Genomic DNA, 18,950 nt, shown 5'->3' on the forward strand with positions numbered 1-18,950 from the left:
TCAAGGTTCCACGGCCATCTCCGGCTTTACTCCGGCGTACCATGGTGGTTTGAGCCTGATTCCGACCTCTCCGACTCAGATCGGTGACCTTTCAAAGCCTATCTCACTTCTAGGGTTCTTTTGAAACCCTAACCCTTCGAGGTTTTCTCCGATTTCCTTAGATCCGATGTGTATTTGTGCTCTCCTTGAGTTTTCAAACGATTTCCCTAACTTTTCTTTCAAAAATTACTTTCAAAACCATTTCCTTTCCGATCTAGGGTTTTCTGAAAATGTTTAAGTGTTTCTCTGACTTTCTCTCCTTTATCTTTTGTGTTTATTTGCCTCTACTGTGTTCTTATATTTTCTTCTACTGAGTTTTTACACTCCGTTCTTGTATGTTCTTCTACTGAGTTTTTACACTCCATTCTTGTATATTCTTTTACTGAGTTTTATATACTACATGCTTGTATGTTCTTCTACCATGTTTTCCATACTATGCTCTCATATGCTTTTCTATTGTGTTCTTATATTTTTTGTCTTCTACTATGTTCCAGCATGTTTCTCCTACTGTATTTTCCTGCTAAGTTCTTAAGTTTCCTTATTTTCCTTCTATTAAGCCCTGTTTAAGTTTCTTCTGAAAAATCTATTAAGCATGTTTCTTTTACTATTCCTATCAGTGTTTTTCTTTTGAGTGCTTCTACTATGTTTTGAATGTTACTTTGCTATCATGTTTTTCTCATGAGTTTCTGCTAATGAAAGAAGCATGCAAGAGGTTTCAACTCTGAAACCTTTGAGCCTGTTTCAACTACTTGCCTTCTCATCTCTGTACTTGATTCAGTGTGAAAACCCTAGAATTTGGGGGTTCCTCCAAGCTTGATTATGTGATTTGATTGAACTTAGGGTTTATTTCAAAACCCCTAACTCTTTCAGACCCATTCCTTGCTTTCATACGACTCTGACCTTTTGCTAAACTTTTCTATACTGGATTTTCTACTAACTTTACAATGACACTACAGTCTTCCTTCATGCTTAACATGTTCGTATGCTCCTTATATATGATAGACTTCCCTTTAAAATAGCTTCTGAATTTATGATTAGTTCCTACTTCCCTCTGAATATGGGTCTAATTGATTCCCTTTCCATTGTTTGCTGATTTCCCTTAAGTTAAAAACCTTTCCCATCTTTTGACTCGGTTCATTCATACAAAATCTCAGACCCTTTTGATTTACTGGTTGTTAATTGAACTTCTTACCTAATTCGCACAAACCGTGTATTTCAAAAAACCGTACTTAAATAACTTTTATGTATTCACCCCTAATTGCCTACTTTGCACAAAGTGTTTGATTAATTTCTTTCCTTAATTGGTTTATACCCATTTGAATCTGAATCCCTTAACTAAAGGGAGTCTTGTGTAATTGATTGACAATCAGCTCTTCAATTATTTCTTACCTTATTTCTACTTGGTTTTTACACTATATAAGGGCACGACCTTTCTTCACACAGCAAAGGACACAATTCACAATCTCTTCTGAACTCTTACTCACATAATAGAACTCTTTCTTCTTGTCTGCACTGAAGTTTTTACCAAACTACTGCATTTTCTCTACTTGTTTCTTTGAAATCGGTATGTCCTAATTTCAAATTTCAGCATCCCCACAATGTGTTTACTTACAACTTTCTGCATCTATGTCTACTTTACTACTTCTGTAGAGTTAAATACTTAAACTAGCATGTTGATTCTCTTTTGCTTGTTTCTGCTATGAATCCTTATTCCCTATTTCCCTTTATATGCCTTGAGTTACAGTTTAAGACATGGCAATATACAAGTTATTGTCTATGGATTGAACTTGTTCCCTTAAGGGATCCTAACTTCTAAACAATGTGTTCCAGTAGGCTTATGGGTGTGCCAGCATCTCCCATTGTTGGGTTATGCCCACTAGCCTGCTTTTTACCTCTTACAACTCCTCATTCCCTATATCCCCATGTGTGTTGTTTCCTTTTCCCTTTCCCCCTTTCAGAATTTTGCACTTACACTCTCTCTTAGTTCCTAAGTTCTGCCCCCCTCTTGTGAGCCTTGCCTTGGGACCTTGAGTTCCCTCTAAACTTGGACATCTGAGGGCTGGCCCTTCCACACTGCACTTTGGCTTAATATGGTGATACATTTGGGTGTAAGCACTGCCTGGAGTTCTTATAAAACTCTTAGGGAACTCTGACACACCCAAGTGGGATAAAGACTTTGAAACATGATCTTTGGAGTTGGTTTACTTCATACTTCAAACAAGAAGTCTGAATCAGGCTCTCCTTGGTTGTAATTTTCAATTTCTGATGTATTTTTCTTTATTTTATTTGGACTGTAATAACTTGTAATAACTTTTGGGGATGGTTAGTGAAAAGGGAAGGGTAACCATGCATGTAAAAGAAGTAGATATCCTGCTCATAGGGAATTTCTTATTTCTGCATATCACATAGATATTTTGCCTATAGGAATTTTGCACTTTCATATGTAGATATTATGCCTATAAGGAATTCTGCACTCATATAGATATCCTACCTATAGGTTTTTGAAATTCTACATTCATATGGTATCCTGCCTATAGTTAAATTTCTGCATCTCTCATATAGATACCATGCTTATAGTTAACTAGAAATCTGAATCCTGCATATGCATATGTCACTAGGCAAACCTGTTTATAGGGCTTAAACAACTAACTGCATTTAGATATCATGTTCATAGGCTTAAATGAAGTACAACATTTAGATGCCATGCCTATAGGATTTCTGCACTCTTGCTATGTCTGTAAAAGTGTTTAAAATCAACAATGCCTAGAAAGCATGCCTATAGGAATTAATAACCAAGTCTGAAGCGTCTCACTCGTCTACAAATCTAAAATCATTGTCTAACGTCTGCGGAATTTATGATCTTTTGTCAAAACTCGTCTTTCCTGAATAACTGACAACCTTTTTCTAAAATCAGTATAATTCATCTTTTCTAAAATCAGTAGATATCATGCCTATAGGTTTTCATCTAACACTTAGGCAAGCCATAGGGCAGTTTATAAACTGAATCAGATTTTATTAACTACAACCAGCAGGCAGGCCTGATTCGGGCTTCTTATCTAAAATATGCAATAAATCAGTCTACCCCAACTATTAAGTTTAATCAGATCTTAATCAGTATGTGTAAGACATGCTAAACTATATGCTTTTCTTTGATTTAAGGAGGTCTGTTTGAGCCCTTTTATCTGTTTATATGCTTCCCTAAACTTGTTATATGTGTTTTATTTGTCACCTTAGTATTTTACCTTTTGAAACCACAAATAAGCCCAATACCTCCTCCCTCTAGGATTAGTAGTCCCAAGTGCCTCTGGGGCTGATAGGATTGTGGCGGGTAATAGCATGCAATAAGTAAACGAGACCATTATGTGCTTTAATACCTTAACGGGGTGGGAAGGGTAGATATGGATATGATGACCACGCAATAACATCACGTGTAGCCCCTCACTGAGGAGTGATTACCGGATGTTGTGTGGGGTGATCCATATTATTAATAAACCTAGGACCCCCCTTTCCTTTGTTTTGTTTTCTTTGTTTCTTTTAAATCTTTTTTTAACCATTTCTTTTAAGAAAATCAACTCTTTTAGTTCATTTTTCTTACTTTTGTTTATTTGTAACCATTACGTGAAAATCTTCTCTTATTTGAAGCCTTTATTTGCCTATGTGTTATTTTCACTTAAGTCACAACAATAGTTTGGTCGGGAACCACACTAGTGGATCCTGAGGGGTGCCTAACACCTTCCTCTTAGGATAATTTCAAGCCCTTACCCAATCTCTGGTTACTCAAAACAAACCCCTCCTAGTGTCCTAACACACTTTAATCATTAGGTGATGACTCTTCAATTCAAACCCAATTCCCGAAAGGGAACAAGTTGTCCTCCCATATGTCACAAACCCGATTTTTGCGAGAAAAAGGGGCCACGACATGCCTTACGTGTTTTCTTACTTTCAGTCATTATTTACGTTTGTTACTCACTGAGGTGGAGTACTCACTTTACTCACTGCACCCCTGTGTGCAGATTCGGCCGTTGCTGATCTTGCCAGTGCGAGTTGAGAGCCCCCGGCGGACATTTGGAGTTCACGAGGTAGCTGCTTGACGTCCGCACACCCGCGTTTCTCCGTCTTTATCATTTCTATTTCATATCAGACTTTTGTACTAGTTGTAGACCTTTCAGACTTGTATTGGGTTTTATAGATGCTCATGACTAGTGACACCCCGGTTAGGGCTGTGTTGTACTTTTGCACTTTATTGACATTATCCGCTACTTAATATTTATATCATGTTTTAGACTGCTTTTATGTTATTTAACTGTTTAAAAAGTGAATTGAGTTTAATTGGCTGGCCTTGTCTTCACGAGATATGCCATCACTACTGGGTTCGGGTTTAGGGTCGTGACAATTGTGATGTATACATAATAGTGCATCTCTTCTTTATTGTATGTTAAGACATATTCTGAAGTTACTATGTATTTTTTTTAATATGTAGGTCGATGAAAAGCTTGAAGATTTTAGGAAATATGTCTTTGAAGAACTAGGTAGCCTTCGAGTTCTAATAAATGAGTCTGTCAAGATTGTTTTGCAGACGATAAACAGTCCAAATGATCACGTTGATGCAAAGGTAACATTTGAATTTTATTCATATTAACAAAACTATTTATGTCACCTCTAAAATATATATCCTAACTAATATAAAACTTTCAGTTTGCTAGGAGTTCAACCAAAAATACTGACCAACCAAAAGATAAGAACAATCAGCAATTTCAGTTCACTAGTGGAGAACCAGTACAGGCCAGCACCAGCAAAACAGGTATCTACAAAATAACTCCACTTTATCTACAATTATCTACAAATTATCTACAAAATATCTACAAGTTATCTACAACATAATTACAATTTGTCTACATTATATATACAAATAAATACAACATATTGGTACAACTCATACAAATTTATATAGATCTTATAACACACCTACATATCTTCTTAAACTGTCAAGCCACTACTATCCAATATGATTTAACATTTTTAATGGAAAAAACAGAACATGTTGAAGGTGCACTTGGTGAAGAAAATCATCAAGCACGTGTTGATTTATATACACATTTTGAAGGGCGGATTGATGAAGAGAATGCAGGTATGAAATTATATTCAGAGATATTTGCTTTATGTTTCAATATTTTTACCATTCTATTAAGCTAGATATACATGGTGTTACAGAGAGGGAAGATATGCATGCACAATCTCCAATTCACGGAGTGACAATAGCAGCTCAAAGAGAACAGCAGAATGAAGAAGATGACAATGTAGGTGAAGAGGCAGAGTATGTGAATGTAGGTGATTCAGAAGACTCCGAAGGTGAGAAGAAGGAGGTTACACTTGATGATTTCGAGCTGCCTGATAACTTCTCCCAGTTGGTTAAGTTCGGCGAGCCTATACAAGATGAAACAACACCTGTGTATCAAGGTAGAACAAGGCAGTCGGGAAAGCATGCCCGATCACCATTTCTCCCTTTATACAGTTCTGATGGCAGCACCTTGGTTGGACCTCAAATTTTTCACCTCAAGCACTCATTTCCTAGTGTTATTGGTCAAAATATAGATCTTGAGGTGTTGGATCAATTCCACAAGTGGTTATACCACGGTACCGACACAGGTTCGAAGAGGTTAGTTTGCACAATTTGACACTTTTATTCCAGTATTCATCTTTTACACATCTACTTCATGCAATAATTTGATTTTAATTTCTATTTGTTTATATAGGAGGAAGGCTTTGTATTCTATAAAGGACAACCAAATTAAGCCATAGTTAGATCTTTGAGTGGAAAAGGTTGACAAGAAGGAGTGGTTCTTTTCCCTGGCACACCTAGGACAAGTCTTCAATGACTCGGTAAGATTCAATGTATTTGATTTGTAGATAATTTGTACCCTGATTGTAGATGAATTGTAGTTATTTTCTAGTTTTGTGTAGATTATTTGAAGATAACTTGTATTATAAATGCAATATGGTTTTGTTGCAGCACATTAATGTTATAATGTACTACTTGAGGAAAAGAGGCAAGTATGGGCCCCACAACAAGACTAGGTTATTACAATAGATTGTGTGTTCAAGACTAGGATTGATCAGATTTATGAAAAGTTCCAAAATTCTCCTCAAGAAAAGAAGTTTTCTGTTGTCAAACCCCAGTATGTTGTAGCAGAATATATATTGGGGGATAGACTGCTCGCAAATATTGCATGGGATGAAGTTGATTATGTCATCATTCCCGTCAACATTGTAGAAAAATTCCACTGGGTGTTGGTTGTTTTTGACATTGCAGACAGGAAACTTTATGCGTATGATTCCATGGTCTCTTCACGCAATCACCCTATTGTTGAATCTTGTGTCGACAAGTTTTCTGTTACTATCCCTTTGTATTTGTCATGCATCAGTTTTTATGGGAAGCGTAAAGACATCAACTTCAAGAATACAAAGGCATACATTGAGAAAGTTGTTACCAACCCTCTTAACATTCAGTGGATCGTCGGAGAGATACCACAATAAAAAGAAGGATCACTGTAACAAAAATCTTCTTCCTTTCTATACATTTAACCTTTTTTTTCTAATGGTTTAGTAAATATTGACATCTTTTATCTCTGCAGCGATTGTGGTGTATTTGTTGCTGCCTTTGCAGAGTATGTTAGTCTTGGAGAGTTATCAATTCTGGCAGAAGATCTTTCTGATATTGACCAACACCGTAGACGCTATGGAGCGCTACTTTGGGACTATGCTAGAAAGAAGCAGGAGCATGGGACAATTAGTGAAAGTGAGGTGACAGGCAAATTGGCAAGGAGAAAAGGTGCACCGGCTTTGAATGAGAAAACACGAGTCTAGAGGAAGAAGAAGTAGTTGTAATGTTTTGTATGGAACATGTAGTACAATTGTTTAGTTGATGCTAGTTTAGAAGAAAGATGATAGACAAGTTTTTGAACAATATTATTGTGTTTTAATTGTAGCAGACTTGCGCTACAATTATAGTAGCCTTTGTTTTTTTTTCCTATCCAGTATAGTAGTTCAAATGGAAACATTCTGTTGGTTTTATATTCACTTGTTGAATCTTTAAAGTACTTGATCTTCATTATTTTAGCATATAAATTCTTTCCAACTGAATTTTTATACAGTTATTTTATCAACGCAAAAATATGTAGTTATTTTGTTGTTTTTTTTGTAGATAAAGTGTAAAATCCAGTAACTAAACATTTTGTTGCTTAAATTGAATGTAAAAAGTACCTGATCTACATTATTTTTAGCATATAGCTTCTTTCTAGCTGAATTATAATCTAGATATTATGTCAGCTACAGCTATTGTAGTTTTTTTGTAGATGTATTTGTAGATAATTTGTAGAAAATATTTAACAATGTATTTTTTTTCTTTTATATTCATTTGTTGAATGTAAACAATACTTGATCTACAATGTTTTAGTATATAACTCCTTTCCTACTGATTTATAATGTAGTTACTCTGTAAATTCCAGTTAATTTTTTATAGTTGTATTGTAGATAAATTGCAAAAATACATCAACAACAATGTAAAGGATGCTAGAGATAGTAAAAAAAAGTGGTAGATTATATATATAGAAACCATTCATAAACAAATTACTCTATGAAAGTATTATCTCAATATAGAAAAATCCTAACTAACTACATTATGATCTTAAAAAACTCAACAATTACACATCAAAATCTGTTATCCTGAACTCACCAAAAAATTTATGAAATATTCTGTTAACTACATAAAATTTTATTTCTTTTTGGGTGCATTCTTGCAAGATCTTTTGTTATGCCCTTCTCCTCCGCAGTTACCACATGAAACCTTGTACTTCTTTGAATTTATTTCATCATATGTTTTGTATCTTTATTTTTGAGGTCTTCCTGGATGCCTTTTCCCTCCTGTAGGTGGATTTACTACTTCTTCAGATATATGTTGTGGCACATTCCATTTGCTTTCATCATGAAGGGAATTTACTGGTATTTCATAAGTACGCAAAAGGTTCTCCCTTGTGTAATAAGGAGAACAATATTGTTCAGAAGACTCATCCCTGTGTCTTAAAGCAGCCAAAGCATGTGGACAAGGAAGTTCATCAAGCTGGAATTGCCCACAAATACATCTCTTATTTTTCAAGACAAACAATATAGCGCCTCACATCATCTAGTACTGTATGGATGTAGTCTGTTGAAGCCCTCACCTACGATTACATACAAACAAAAAAAACAATTCATATACGGTTAAACTCAAACTATCTACAAAATATCTACATTGTCCTGTATAAATTAATTTGATTCAATAAATGATCAGATCTTACTCTAAGCTTGTGCGACAATGTTCTATTGTCATCCAACTCTTTGTTGAATTTGAACCTAAGGTATGTGATTGTACCTTTTGCTTTCAATAACTTTTCCTTCGACCAACGTTCAAGAAAGGTCCTATATACTCTAATAGTTCTACTATCGGCAACTCTCTTACATATTTTGTTACAGCATTCAACGACTCTGCAATGTTTGATGTCATAGTCCAAGTTCTGTTCAGCTTAGCATGTACTCGAGACCATCTATGATAGCCAATATTGTATAAGTATGCTTTAACACGGGGGTCAATCTCTTCAATCTTTGACATCCTTTCATTAAATTCATCAAGCGTGTATGATCGTGTCGTAGCAAAGTACAATTCACTTAACTTTAGATGTCCCTTCTTGAACTTTGCTCATATATTTGTCCAAATATACCACATGCAAGAATAATGTGGCATGCCGGAAACAATAGATGTTGCCTTCAAGATACTCTCATTCTGATTCGAAACAGCACACATATTTGGTCTTTCACTATATGCATGTTTGAATTGCTCAAAAAACCACTTCCATGATGCGTCATTTTCTTAATCAACAACAGGATATGCCAATGGTAATATGGTACCTACATTATGTGGCAAAAAGCAATTAATTGGTTGCAGAAAAAATGCAGAAGAAGACATATACATACAAACTACAACTTTTCTACAATATATCTACAACATATCTACAAGTACTACAAAAAACATACAAGCTACAATATTTCTACAATAAAACTTCAATATCTGCTGCATCCATTGTACTGGTTGTTAGCATTATTCCCCTGTATCCTGACTTTAAGAAGGTCTCATCAACTACTACAACTGGCCTGCAATATTCCCAACCACTGATTGACGTACAAATCGCAACAAATACATACAAGAAGCAGTCATCGTCTGCCTTCTTCAATTTAACTACAGACCCCGGATAAGTCTTCTCTAGAATATACAAATAACTAGGAAATTTGTTGTAGGAGTCAGCAAGATGACCTCTCAAAAACTGTAAAGCCTTTTCCTTTGCTCTCCAAGCTTGCATGTAGGTTAGATTCACGTCGTGTTCAGACAACATGTCAAATTATATGTCTTTCGGTGTGTAAATTGTCTTAGGATCATAATATTTTGGAATAACCATGCTACCAACTACCATGGCAGTAGGTTTGCGTTGTATGAATGTATTGTCCATTAAAGAGCATGTGTGTTGGCTGTTGAAATTTCTGACCTTGAACATTGCAGAATCATTTATGCTAGTTGCCTTGAAGTGCCATGTACAGTTTTCACCAACACATATCAGCCAGTAGCTACAAAATAAATACAATTTAAACACTGGTTTAAAATGTAGATTTAAAAAGAAAAAAGATCGTTTTAGCTTAAACGATCACATTATACAATTTATATACAATATAACTACAATTCATTTACAATACTGATAAACATTATCACAAGAAAAAACTGAAGAAGTAATAAATTATAAATAAACTACAAAATTAAAAAAATAATGATCTTTGACCATTCATATGTTCATACCTTCTAGCACTAGATCTTTTAACCCTGAATTAGAACTTGTGCATGACAGAATAGTGCTTCATTGCAGTTGCAATTGTTTGCTTATCTTGGTATACTTATCCTACTTCAATAAAACTTGGTGTACTATCTGTAATTATTATACTTTCATATTCCTCTATAACGGGAGATGTTGGCATATCAAGTAACTTTAGTGTTCCAAACAAACCTGCACGAAAATAAAGATAAATACTGTTATTAACAGTTTGTAGAAATTTTGTAGATAATTTGTATAAACATTGAAATTCTGTAATTCATATTAATTTTCAAATGATATGTAGTTTTATTGTAGAATAAATGTAAAAATTTTGTAGATATTATAAAAATCCATACTGATATATATATTTACTCTGACATGTAGTTTATTTGTGGATAAAATATAGATAAAGTGTAGGATATTAACATACAATAGAATTTGATAGAAAAAATAACAGCACAAACCTGCAGTTGTGTTCTCATTGGTATACTCAATTCCATATTGAAATCGCGAACAGTTATACATAGCGGATATGATCCTAAGTTTTTGTTTTCCTTTTTCGTCTCCATGTATACACGAACACCCATATCGTTCCTAATTTCCATTGGAGGACAATGCTCGTTGACAATGTATTTGATTTCTATAATTTTTTCGAATGTATCGATCATTAATTGTTGTGCTATTGTAAAAATCAATAGACTATAACTCGCATCCTCATCGACTACAATGCCATCGACCTGAAATTCTCTAAATCTCTCATAGCTATCCCAATTCCCATTCAGTTGTAGCATAATTGAAATTTTGGATATAATTGCGTTTTTGCAGAAGAATTGTAGAAGATTTAGTCCTTTTTGATTTGTAAAATTAGAAAAAAGGATGAAACACAATGTATCACAAAACCAGAGTGGCTAAATTTGAAACGAAACAAACGATAATTATTAATGTGTGTGATTTGCATTGTAGAAGATCTGGAAGAATATTTAATTCCTCAATTTTAGCGCGCCTAAATAAGGAAGCCTACAGCTACAATGATTCCTTATTTAATGAATTGTCTATATTTTGTAGAAATACTATTAGCATGACGGATAATATGCAAACTATGAACATATTTGGTAATATTCAAGGCCTATGTGTGAGCTAAGCTTTCTAGAAAATCCAATAACATAATTAAAGACTTCAATCTCTGAAAAAAATTCCTAAGGCAAGCGAAAACCACCCAACAAGCAACCTTCAATACATGCCTTCATCTGCAACAGAGGTTGCTTAGCATTATTTCATAAGCATTCGAACGGCAATAAGAAGTAATCAATACTGCTGCATCAAATAAAAGAAGAAAAGAAACTGCAAGTAGGACCGTACCATTATTATCTTCATTCATATTGTAGTCGTCTTCATCATCATCATAATCATAAAGATTCTGTACCAATGTTCAACAGTTTCAAAATACTTAAGCTTTGTGTAGATATACACTTTTCTATTAAAGAATGACGCTTAATGATGTTGATCTAGGTAGGCAAACAATTGACAAGCAATGCAAGTATAGTTCATACTAGAGGAACATAAAGCATTCTGATTCAAGTTCCTTAAACATGGATGTCCATTTGCGGAAGCAGAATGTTTACCAACATTACCTGGTTGTAATCTCCGTCGTCACTAAATTCTTCTTCTTCCTCTTCAATTTTCTCCTCTTGTTCGTCCTCCTCGTCTTCACCGTCTTTTTTCTTCTCCTCATCGCCCTAAGAATTTGCAGTGAGTTGAAACGTAACAATCAAAAGATAAGAAAGCATTGCAGTAGACGAGTAACCTTCTTGCTAAAACACTTCAAAAGAAACATTTCCTGTAAAGGTAGAGGTTAACCTCAAGCTTCTTATCAAGCTTCTCAAGAAGATCCAATTTTTGCATGTCTGTCACCAAAAAACAATTTCATGAGCTCGATAAATTGCAACAAATGAAAGTCAAAAGAGAGAAAAGCATCTGCATTTCTGTTCAATGTGATGTCAGCTCTTAGCCTCTTATACATCTTCTCTTTGATAGGTAACTTTAGTCCAAATTCAACGAACTCACATGACTTACAAGATCACTGAGAACCCTAGCATACCACACAGGCACATACCCACTTAAATGAAATATATCCAAGTGGAGAATAGCTTTCTCTTTGTGTGTATGGAAGAAGGGTCACATAAACAGCTAATGTTCTGCAACCGTTTAACAAACTTGTGAACGTACAGTGAAAAGTATTAGACTCCAGGAATATGTCTATTGACAAATTGAAGTTCAAAAGAAGTTGGGCCTGATCTCTTGCCCCAGCAATAAGATAACTTTGTTCAGTGCTCATAAATAGAGCGAGCTCACCATATCATGAACTGCTTGGGATGTGTAGAACCAATGCTATCTCACTTTAAGAGAATTTTAAGTCGAGAAGATACAAAATAAAGTTAAAGAACCAAAGGGCTGATCAGTAGTGGAACTCTTTAAATACTAAGCTGGGCTGTTATGAAAATTGATAAAGGCACGCTGATGTATATCACATAAGCTAACCGAGGTTCCAAACCCAGCGTGTGCTAACGAAGAACATTATGTACAAAGTCAATCTCTGCCAGGCATAGTGCTACTGATACTTTGCTAGAGGTTCTGATCCAGGTTAGTGTTCAAAGGGCTTTGCTATAAATCAGTAGTTCTATTACCGAAGTGGAAATATTTTATGCATGGTATGTTCAGGGAACATGATATGCAACTCAGGACTTCAGAAGATGTATAAAATGTCCATATGTGAAATAGAAAGGAAAATCTACAGGTTCTAGATTACTATTGGATAAAAAAGAACAAAGAACAAAAACATACACTCCAAAAATACCATAGCAACATTACGAGGCCTTATCAAAGACTTTAAGTCAAACTTAGTTTGACCACGGGGTGTATATGTGCTTTTGTGCACAAAGGTAAATTTCTCAATAATTGTCCTCGGGTATACTATCAAATCCATTCTCATGAAGCAATGGAATAATGAGATCCAACTCCAAGTTATGCACCTAATTTTTATGCACAGGAGGTGAGAGACATAATATTAGGTGCACAAGGTGGACAAACCAATTTATTTTACGTCAGAAAGTTTGCAGAGAACAAAGACAAAACAGCAAGAAAGAAAGATAAAATTATGGAACTTTACCTGACTCTGGGTTCCAGCGCACTCTTTTCGCAGCACGATTCTCCTCCCTTCCACCTGCAATATTTATCATCATAAAGCATCTAACTAAGCAAATGAATTAGGTTGAAGAGATCTGACTAAGCAGCATGCCCAAAGAATTTAGCAGGAATTAAGGAGGACAAAACCTTTAGCTAGTTCTGCAGGAACATAGGCTGGATCCATCCTTATGAAGTGCGACAATGGTGGCTTTGACTTGCCCCTCTCTGACTTCCTATCTGAGAATCTTTCTATATCCATGCCTTTTGTTTCTAGAAACATAGTGTGTGATGTGCAGAAGATCAGAAATCTGAAACTCGCAGCGATTCATATAAAGTGCCACGTAAAAAAAGAAGTAATCAAAATTCTGAACGCCAGATATAAAATAACAAGACATTAAATATCAAATAGTGCAGAAGGGTATGCGAAGTATAGAAAATTGGGAATCTGAAACTACACCGTATGGACATCAAATCGGAGCATCAAATAATCCATAGTCACAACAAATTAATTGTCAGATGGTGCAGAAGGAGAAAGATTAATTTTCAAATAATGCAGCAATTCTTCTAACAGAAAATGTTTTCCAAACTGTACTTGAACTGAACCACATGAACCTCAAGCTTTTTTACTTTAAGAATTATGTAGCTGTTCTAATTTGCATTGTGGACCTTCATGTATTCTCACGAGGAAAATAATAAAAGCAGAATCTTCTAAAAGAAAACAAAATCCTATGAAAAATTTGTCCATGATTACTCCTTGAAACGACAATCAGATAGTATTGCAGCATGCACAAAATACGAACGACTACAGGTAATAATGCTAACTTCATCCACCGACTGTGGACTATCTGGTGCCCCACAGTTTAGTTAGCTCTTGAATAATGAATAGACCACTGCGGACTATCTGCTTGCCCTCTAGTGTGCCAACAAAGGGCGCTTTTGCCGTTTGGACTGCCTAATGCCTGGACAATGCGCCAATCAAATATAAATGTGTAGTGCTGGACTATCTGATGCCTGCAGAATGTGTCAAGCAGATATAAGAGTGTCACTATAAACTTTCTGGATATTGGCATAGTGCGCCAAGCTGGGATAAAGAGCTTTTGACATTGTGAACTCTCTGGTGCCTGCACAACTTGCCAAGCAAATATAAGTTGTGATGCCAAAGATTGTCTGGTGCCACATTGTGCACCAAGCATAGATACAGGTTGCCTAAGTTTCAGGAATGTTGTATGAGGTGCATGATTTGTAAAGTAATTTTTATGATTTGTAATTATGACGTTTTATGCCTTGTTTGCGCTAGGTTGACCAATGTTAAAGGCATATTATGTTTCAAAGAAACTACAACACAACATACCCAGTATATTCTCACAAGTGGAGTTACGGAGGGTAGTATGTACGCAATCCTTACCCCTACCTTGAAACTCTTTTCATAATTTTTTACACATTTATGACTTTAGAACTAATGTCTCCATATGAAACATTCAAGTTTTCTAAAGTTATGACCTTTCATACAAATGCATGTTTTCTCTTAAGACTTGTCCCAACTTTTAGAGGCAGGTCTATCAGATTTGCTGAGTATACTCCGTCCATCTACTTTCAGGTCTTAAGATTCCGTCGACATCTCCATTTACGAGGCTTGAGCACCACTAGATAAAACTTTTGCGGTGAGCCCCACACTAGATTGGTGGTGGCTTCCTTTGATATTTCTACCTTTACTTATTGATGGGCTACATCCAGTTTCGGTTTATGTATAACGTTATTCATTAGACGCTCCATACTTTACTGTGGATTGATGTGTAAGTACTTGGGACCGTAAATAGATTGTATCTCTCGTCAAGGCTTAATTCAAATATGTGATGTTTTCGCTTCGATGGGAAGTTATGCTTCATTTATCTGACGCATGACAATGTGGGATCGCTTGGAACCCCAATGTATGCTTTATGGGTAGTTGATACAACAACGTTAAGTGCTCTCTCTACAGACGCTGGCTCATCGCGCGCCATCCGTGGCCCTCCAGATTTCGGTTGTGACAAAATGTTAGTGCCGATCATTTACAACAAGTATAATAAGTGGCTTTATCCATTCCTAAACAAGAGGTATGAAATTTCCTCAAAGAAGGAGTGCATAAGTTTCAAAAATTTGAATGCTTACTCTTCAAAACATCACTTTCCTCTCCCAAATAGTAAGGAGAGGAGTTCCAATACTTCTGTAACTTTGAGTGCCAAATTGCCAGTGTTGTCCTTTCAGTGACACTTGCCGCATTACCTAAGTTCTCAATTTCCTGCAAATGGTAGAAAGGTCAAAATTGTGTTAGCTGCAAATCGACTGACCAACCATAGCAAGCTAAATTAATAACATATTCAATCTTTCTTCTTAATTAACTTAAAGTAGCAAGAGATCTATCTATATCAAGCTTAATTGTTAATCTCAGCTGACAGGCTGACATTAATCAGTTCAGATTAAATCTGCCAAAAGAATTATGAGTCAGATTAACTCAACTAAACTACCAGTGGACATGACCTAAACATCCAGTAACCATAGGACACATTAATCAGACCTTACATCAAATTCTTCACTCGACTATAAAATATACCGTGTAATAGCAGAGCAGAAAGAATCTTCTTATGTCAAATCCACATGCACTATAGATCAATTGTTATTGTAGATCTGTCAAAATTAGTTAATAGGGGACCAAAGGTGCAACTAAAATGAATTTAACTGACAAGGAAAAAGGAAATTCATTGGGCTAAACAATTGTCCAATATATCAATGTGTAAAAGTTCAAACCATATTAATATGCAAATAATGTAGAAGGATACTTCTACAGTACTACAAAGGCTGCCATATTACACCCATTGATAGGCAATGAAGAAAACCTTTTTTACACTTGCATAGAAAGAGAGGAAATTTTGTCCATATCTTCTCCTAAAAGTGGTACTACAAAGTGCTGACCTGCCGGTACAGCGACCAATTTTGTATTCGTCCTTCTGATGCTATTGGAGCATAATACTCCATACGTATTAAGTGAAAATACAGACAAATTCTTCTAAGAATACAGCTTTTGAATGGTTGAAACTACATAAAAGCTACAAAAAAAGTCTATATTTTACATGCTTGTTTGATGAGAAATGATTAATTGACAAAACACGAGGACATACTGTTCAAATTGGGTGGGGGGATTATTTTAGCTCGTTAAAGGACTATAGAACTTTTATATTGTGATTTTGTTAGTAGTAATAATATATGATGCAACTCCTTAACTTTTCCATGAATTTATTCCAGGTATTCTGGATATTTATTTTGATGAAGGTATTCTAGATATTTATAATCACATTATGTACCTCAAACATCAAAACGGGCATTATGTGTCAGACATCTTTCTATTTATCATCATATAAACTCTCATAATTGGCTGAGTGCATTTTTGAGTAAAACATTATTGCAGGTGCTAAATCTCCTATGATTAACTTCAATACGAGAAAACATTCCTTTTTAAAACCTTTTTCCCATCCGTTTACAAAGTTCAGTCTCTATGTTAGCACGCATTTTACAGCTTCAAAAGTTGGAAAAGTTTACTCATTTCCCAAGACCAATGTATTAGTAATCAACTATGCCTCAATCCTAAATTAGTTGTGTATATTATATGATCCATACGGCTTTCTTACCGTGGTATACAAGATCATTCATTAAAGTTCAATATTTTATCTAACAGTTAACCTATCACAACCCTCGTCCATTAACCGAACTTGTGATCTCCTTAAGCAATGTACCATAATTCGTGTGAAGAATATCGCATAAATGAGCCAAAGGAGTTGACTTACAGGGAAAAGTTCAAATGGAACTTGCTTAGCTAGTCGCAAATTGCCACCTCCAAATCCACCACGCCCTCGACCTCGGTAGGCCATCAAATCGAACCGTCTATCAGGGCCTGTAGAAAAGAATAATTACGGTATTATCAAGGACGGCTCTAGGGTAAGGCAAGTGAAGCCTTTGCCTTAGACCCTAAATATTTAAGGCCCCAAAAATATGAAACACTAGGCTTCGTTTTTTTTTTTTAAGATTAAGACGTCTGAATCTGAATGCACGTCTGAATATTAAAACATGGTATGCAGATCTGAACACTGAATGATTAAGATTGTTTGTTTTTCAACATCCGAATACGTATTATATATTTCAAGATAAAAACATATACAATTCAAAAAAAAGTAATTAAATATTACATCAATTAGTGAAAATACTAACTTGAACAAAAAAAATTATTATTTGAGATAAATTGAAATATTATAAGATATAAATTAATATTTTATGTAAGATCCAATTGTTAAACTATTTAAACCATAAATGAAAATTATATATAATAACAACAATTGTAGTAACGAAATGTAACCAAAAAAATATTTTGAACGTAAGGTATTCATACAAGATATATGACTTTTAGGTTCATTTAGTAATATTATTATTTATATTATCAAGTGTTAATTCAAATTAGTAAGATGTTAGCCATATGTTTGCAATGCATTACCTTGGATCTTGATGTAAAAAACTTTATTTGCTAAAACAAAGATTTGAGTAGTTTAATTCGAAGTTCTAGAATATTTCTTATGTTAAAAAGTAAATATTCTTTGTTTTTTTAAAACCTTTTTTACACGGATTTTATACTTTTTTCTACAAAGTTCAAAGTGAAAATATTATTACGTATTTTACAACACTTTTTGGGGCCTCAAAATTTTTGGGGCCTAAAGCGATAGCCTCACCCTTGAGCCACCCATGAAGATAAGTTGTATATTTCTAAGCAAATAATCTGTTTGAAGATTGCAAAGATGTAGTAAATGGTATGATCTTAAACACAAAATAGGAAAAAAATTGAGGAAGTAAAGAAGCTATTCTTGAATAAACAAAAGAAAGCATGGTTCAATTATAAAACATGTAACATATGACGAATAATTCAAGAGCAATAGCACATAAATATTCAGAAAGCACTGAAATATAAATCTTACTTATGTATACATTATCCGAATTCTAGCCAAATATGAAACTATAGCGGCTCTAATTTCAACAACACAGAACTTCGTTATCCGAATTCTAGCCATAGCAAAGTTTGATTTTGGACGAGCTTCATAAACACTAATTACGGTTTATATTTCAACTAGAGAAATTGAATTTCAGTCACTAATATGCAAGTCTTGAAGAAAACGAAAGAACGTTCAAAAGGGACTATGTGAATCTGCAAAAGAGAAAAAAAAACATTGCTAACAATTTAGAAGATTTACGATTTAGAGAATCGGGATGTCAACAAAATCAAGAAAAATTACAGAACATTCAGAGATTCAATCAAACTAGAATATCCAAAAATGAGAACAAGACACAAATAAGAGGCAAGCAAAACCTTCTAGTTTAGCCCCTTCTCAAAAAGGGGTTTTTTTAAACCCTAAACTCGAAACTGAAATTTACCATTAGAAAAGTGGAAACAAGATGGAGAATTCCAAGTATAATTTTCAAAATCTTACCCAGAAAAAGATTCGGCGGCTACTTGATCCTTGAAGAGAGAGAGAAAAGGAGCACCGAAAAAAGAGGCGTGTATTTTCGGTATTTTTAACCTCTGACCAGAATTAAGACTCAATTAAAGGTCTGACCGAATCAGACCCAATAAGACCTACTCAGACTTTTTAAAAATAAAAATAAAAATATACTTAATGGGCTAAGATCTGATTCATTCAGATTCAGACCTCATTAAGTGCAAACAAATGTGGCCTAATACTCCCTCCTAATTTATACGAATTCATTTGATTGAGCATGGAGTTTAAGAAAAAATAAAGATTTTTTTGAATTTATGGTCCTGAA

General features: G+C 34.8%; 2 protein-coding genes across 6 annotated transcripts; both read right to left on the minus strand.

The window, feature by feature from the left end:
• Positions 1-7,924: 7,924 nt before the first annotated feature.
• LOC104210704 (uncharacterized) lies at positions 7,925-8,683 on the minus strand. Its single transcript, XM_009759661.1, has 3 exons — positions 8,534-8,683; positions 8,199-8,255; positions 7,925-8,155 (listed from the first exon to the last, which is right to left on the minus strand). The coding sequence occupies exons 1-3, from the start codon at positions 8,681-8,683 to the stop codon at positions 7,925-7,927; spliced, it is 438 nt and encodes a 145-aa protein (XP_009757963.1).
• A 639-nt stretch (positions 8,684-9,322) lies between these two features.
• Positions 9,323-18,729, minus strand: LOC104210703 (uncharacterized). Of its 5 annotated transcripts, XR_011405139.1 has the most exons (10): positions 18,617-18,729; positions 16,931-17,037; positions 15,261-15,390; positions 13,260-13,382; positions 13,096-13,149; positions 11,787-11,833; positions 11,561-11,665; positions 11,289-11,346; positions 9,917-10,121; positions 9,323-9,690 (listed from the first exon to the last, which is right to left on the minus strand). XR_011405139.1 is itself a non-coding variant. In XM_009759659.2 (9 exons), exons 2-9 carry the CDS (start codon positions 17,012-17,014, stop codon positions 10,012-10,014), a joined length of 711 nt encoding a protein of 236 aa, XP_009757961.1. In that variant the 5' UTR covers positions 17,015-17,037; positions 18,561-18,613; the 3' UTR covers positions 9,929-10,011. The 5 variants fall into 5 exon arrangements, 4 of the variants coding, with proteins under 4 accessions (XP_009757961.1, XP_070023636.1, XP_009757962.1 ...); XM_009759659.2 differs by lacking the exons at positions 9,323-9,690; positions 18,617-18,729 and adding an exon at positions 18,561-18,613 and having other exon boundaries at positions 9,929-10,121; XM_070167535.1 differs by lacking the exons at positions 9,323-9,690; positions 18,617-18,729 and adding an exon at positions 18,496-18,559 and having other exon boundaries at positions 9,929-10,121.
• Between the last annotated feature and the right edge of the window lie 221 nt (positions 18,730-18,950).

Source organism: Nicotiana sylvestris, chromosome 1 (genome assembly GCF_000393655.2).
Source record: "Nicotiana sylvestris chromosome 1, ASM39365v2, whole genome shotgun sequence".
Taxonomy (NCBI): Eukaryota; Viridiplantae; Streptophyta; class Magnoliopsida; order Solanales; family Solanaceae; genus Nicotiana; species Nicotiana sylvestris.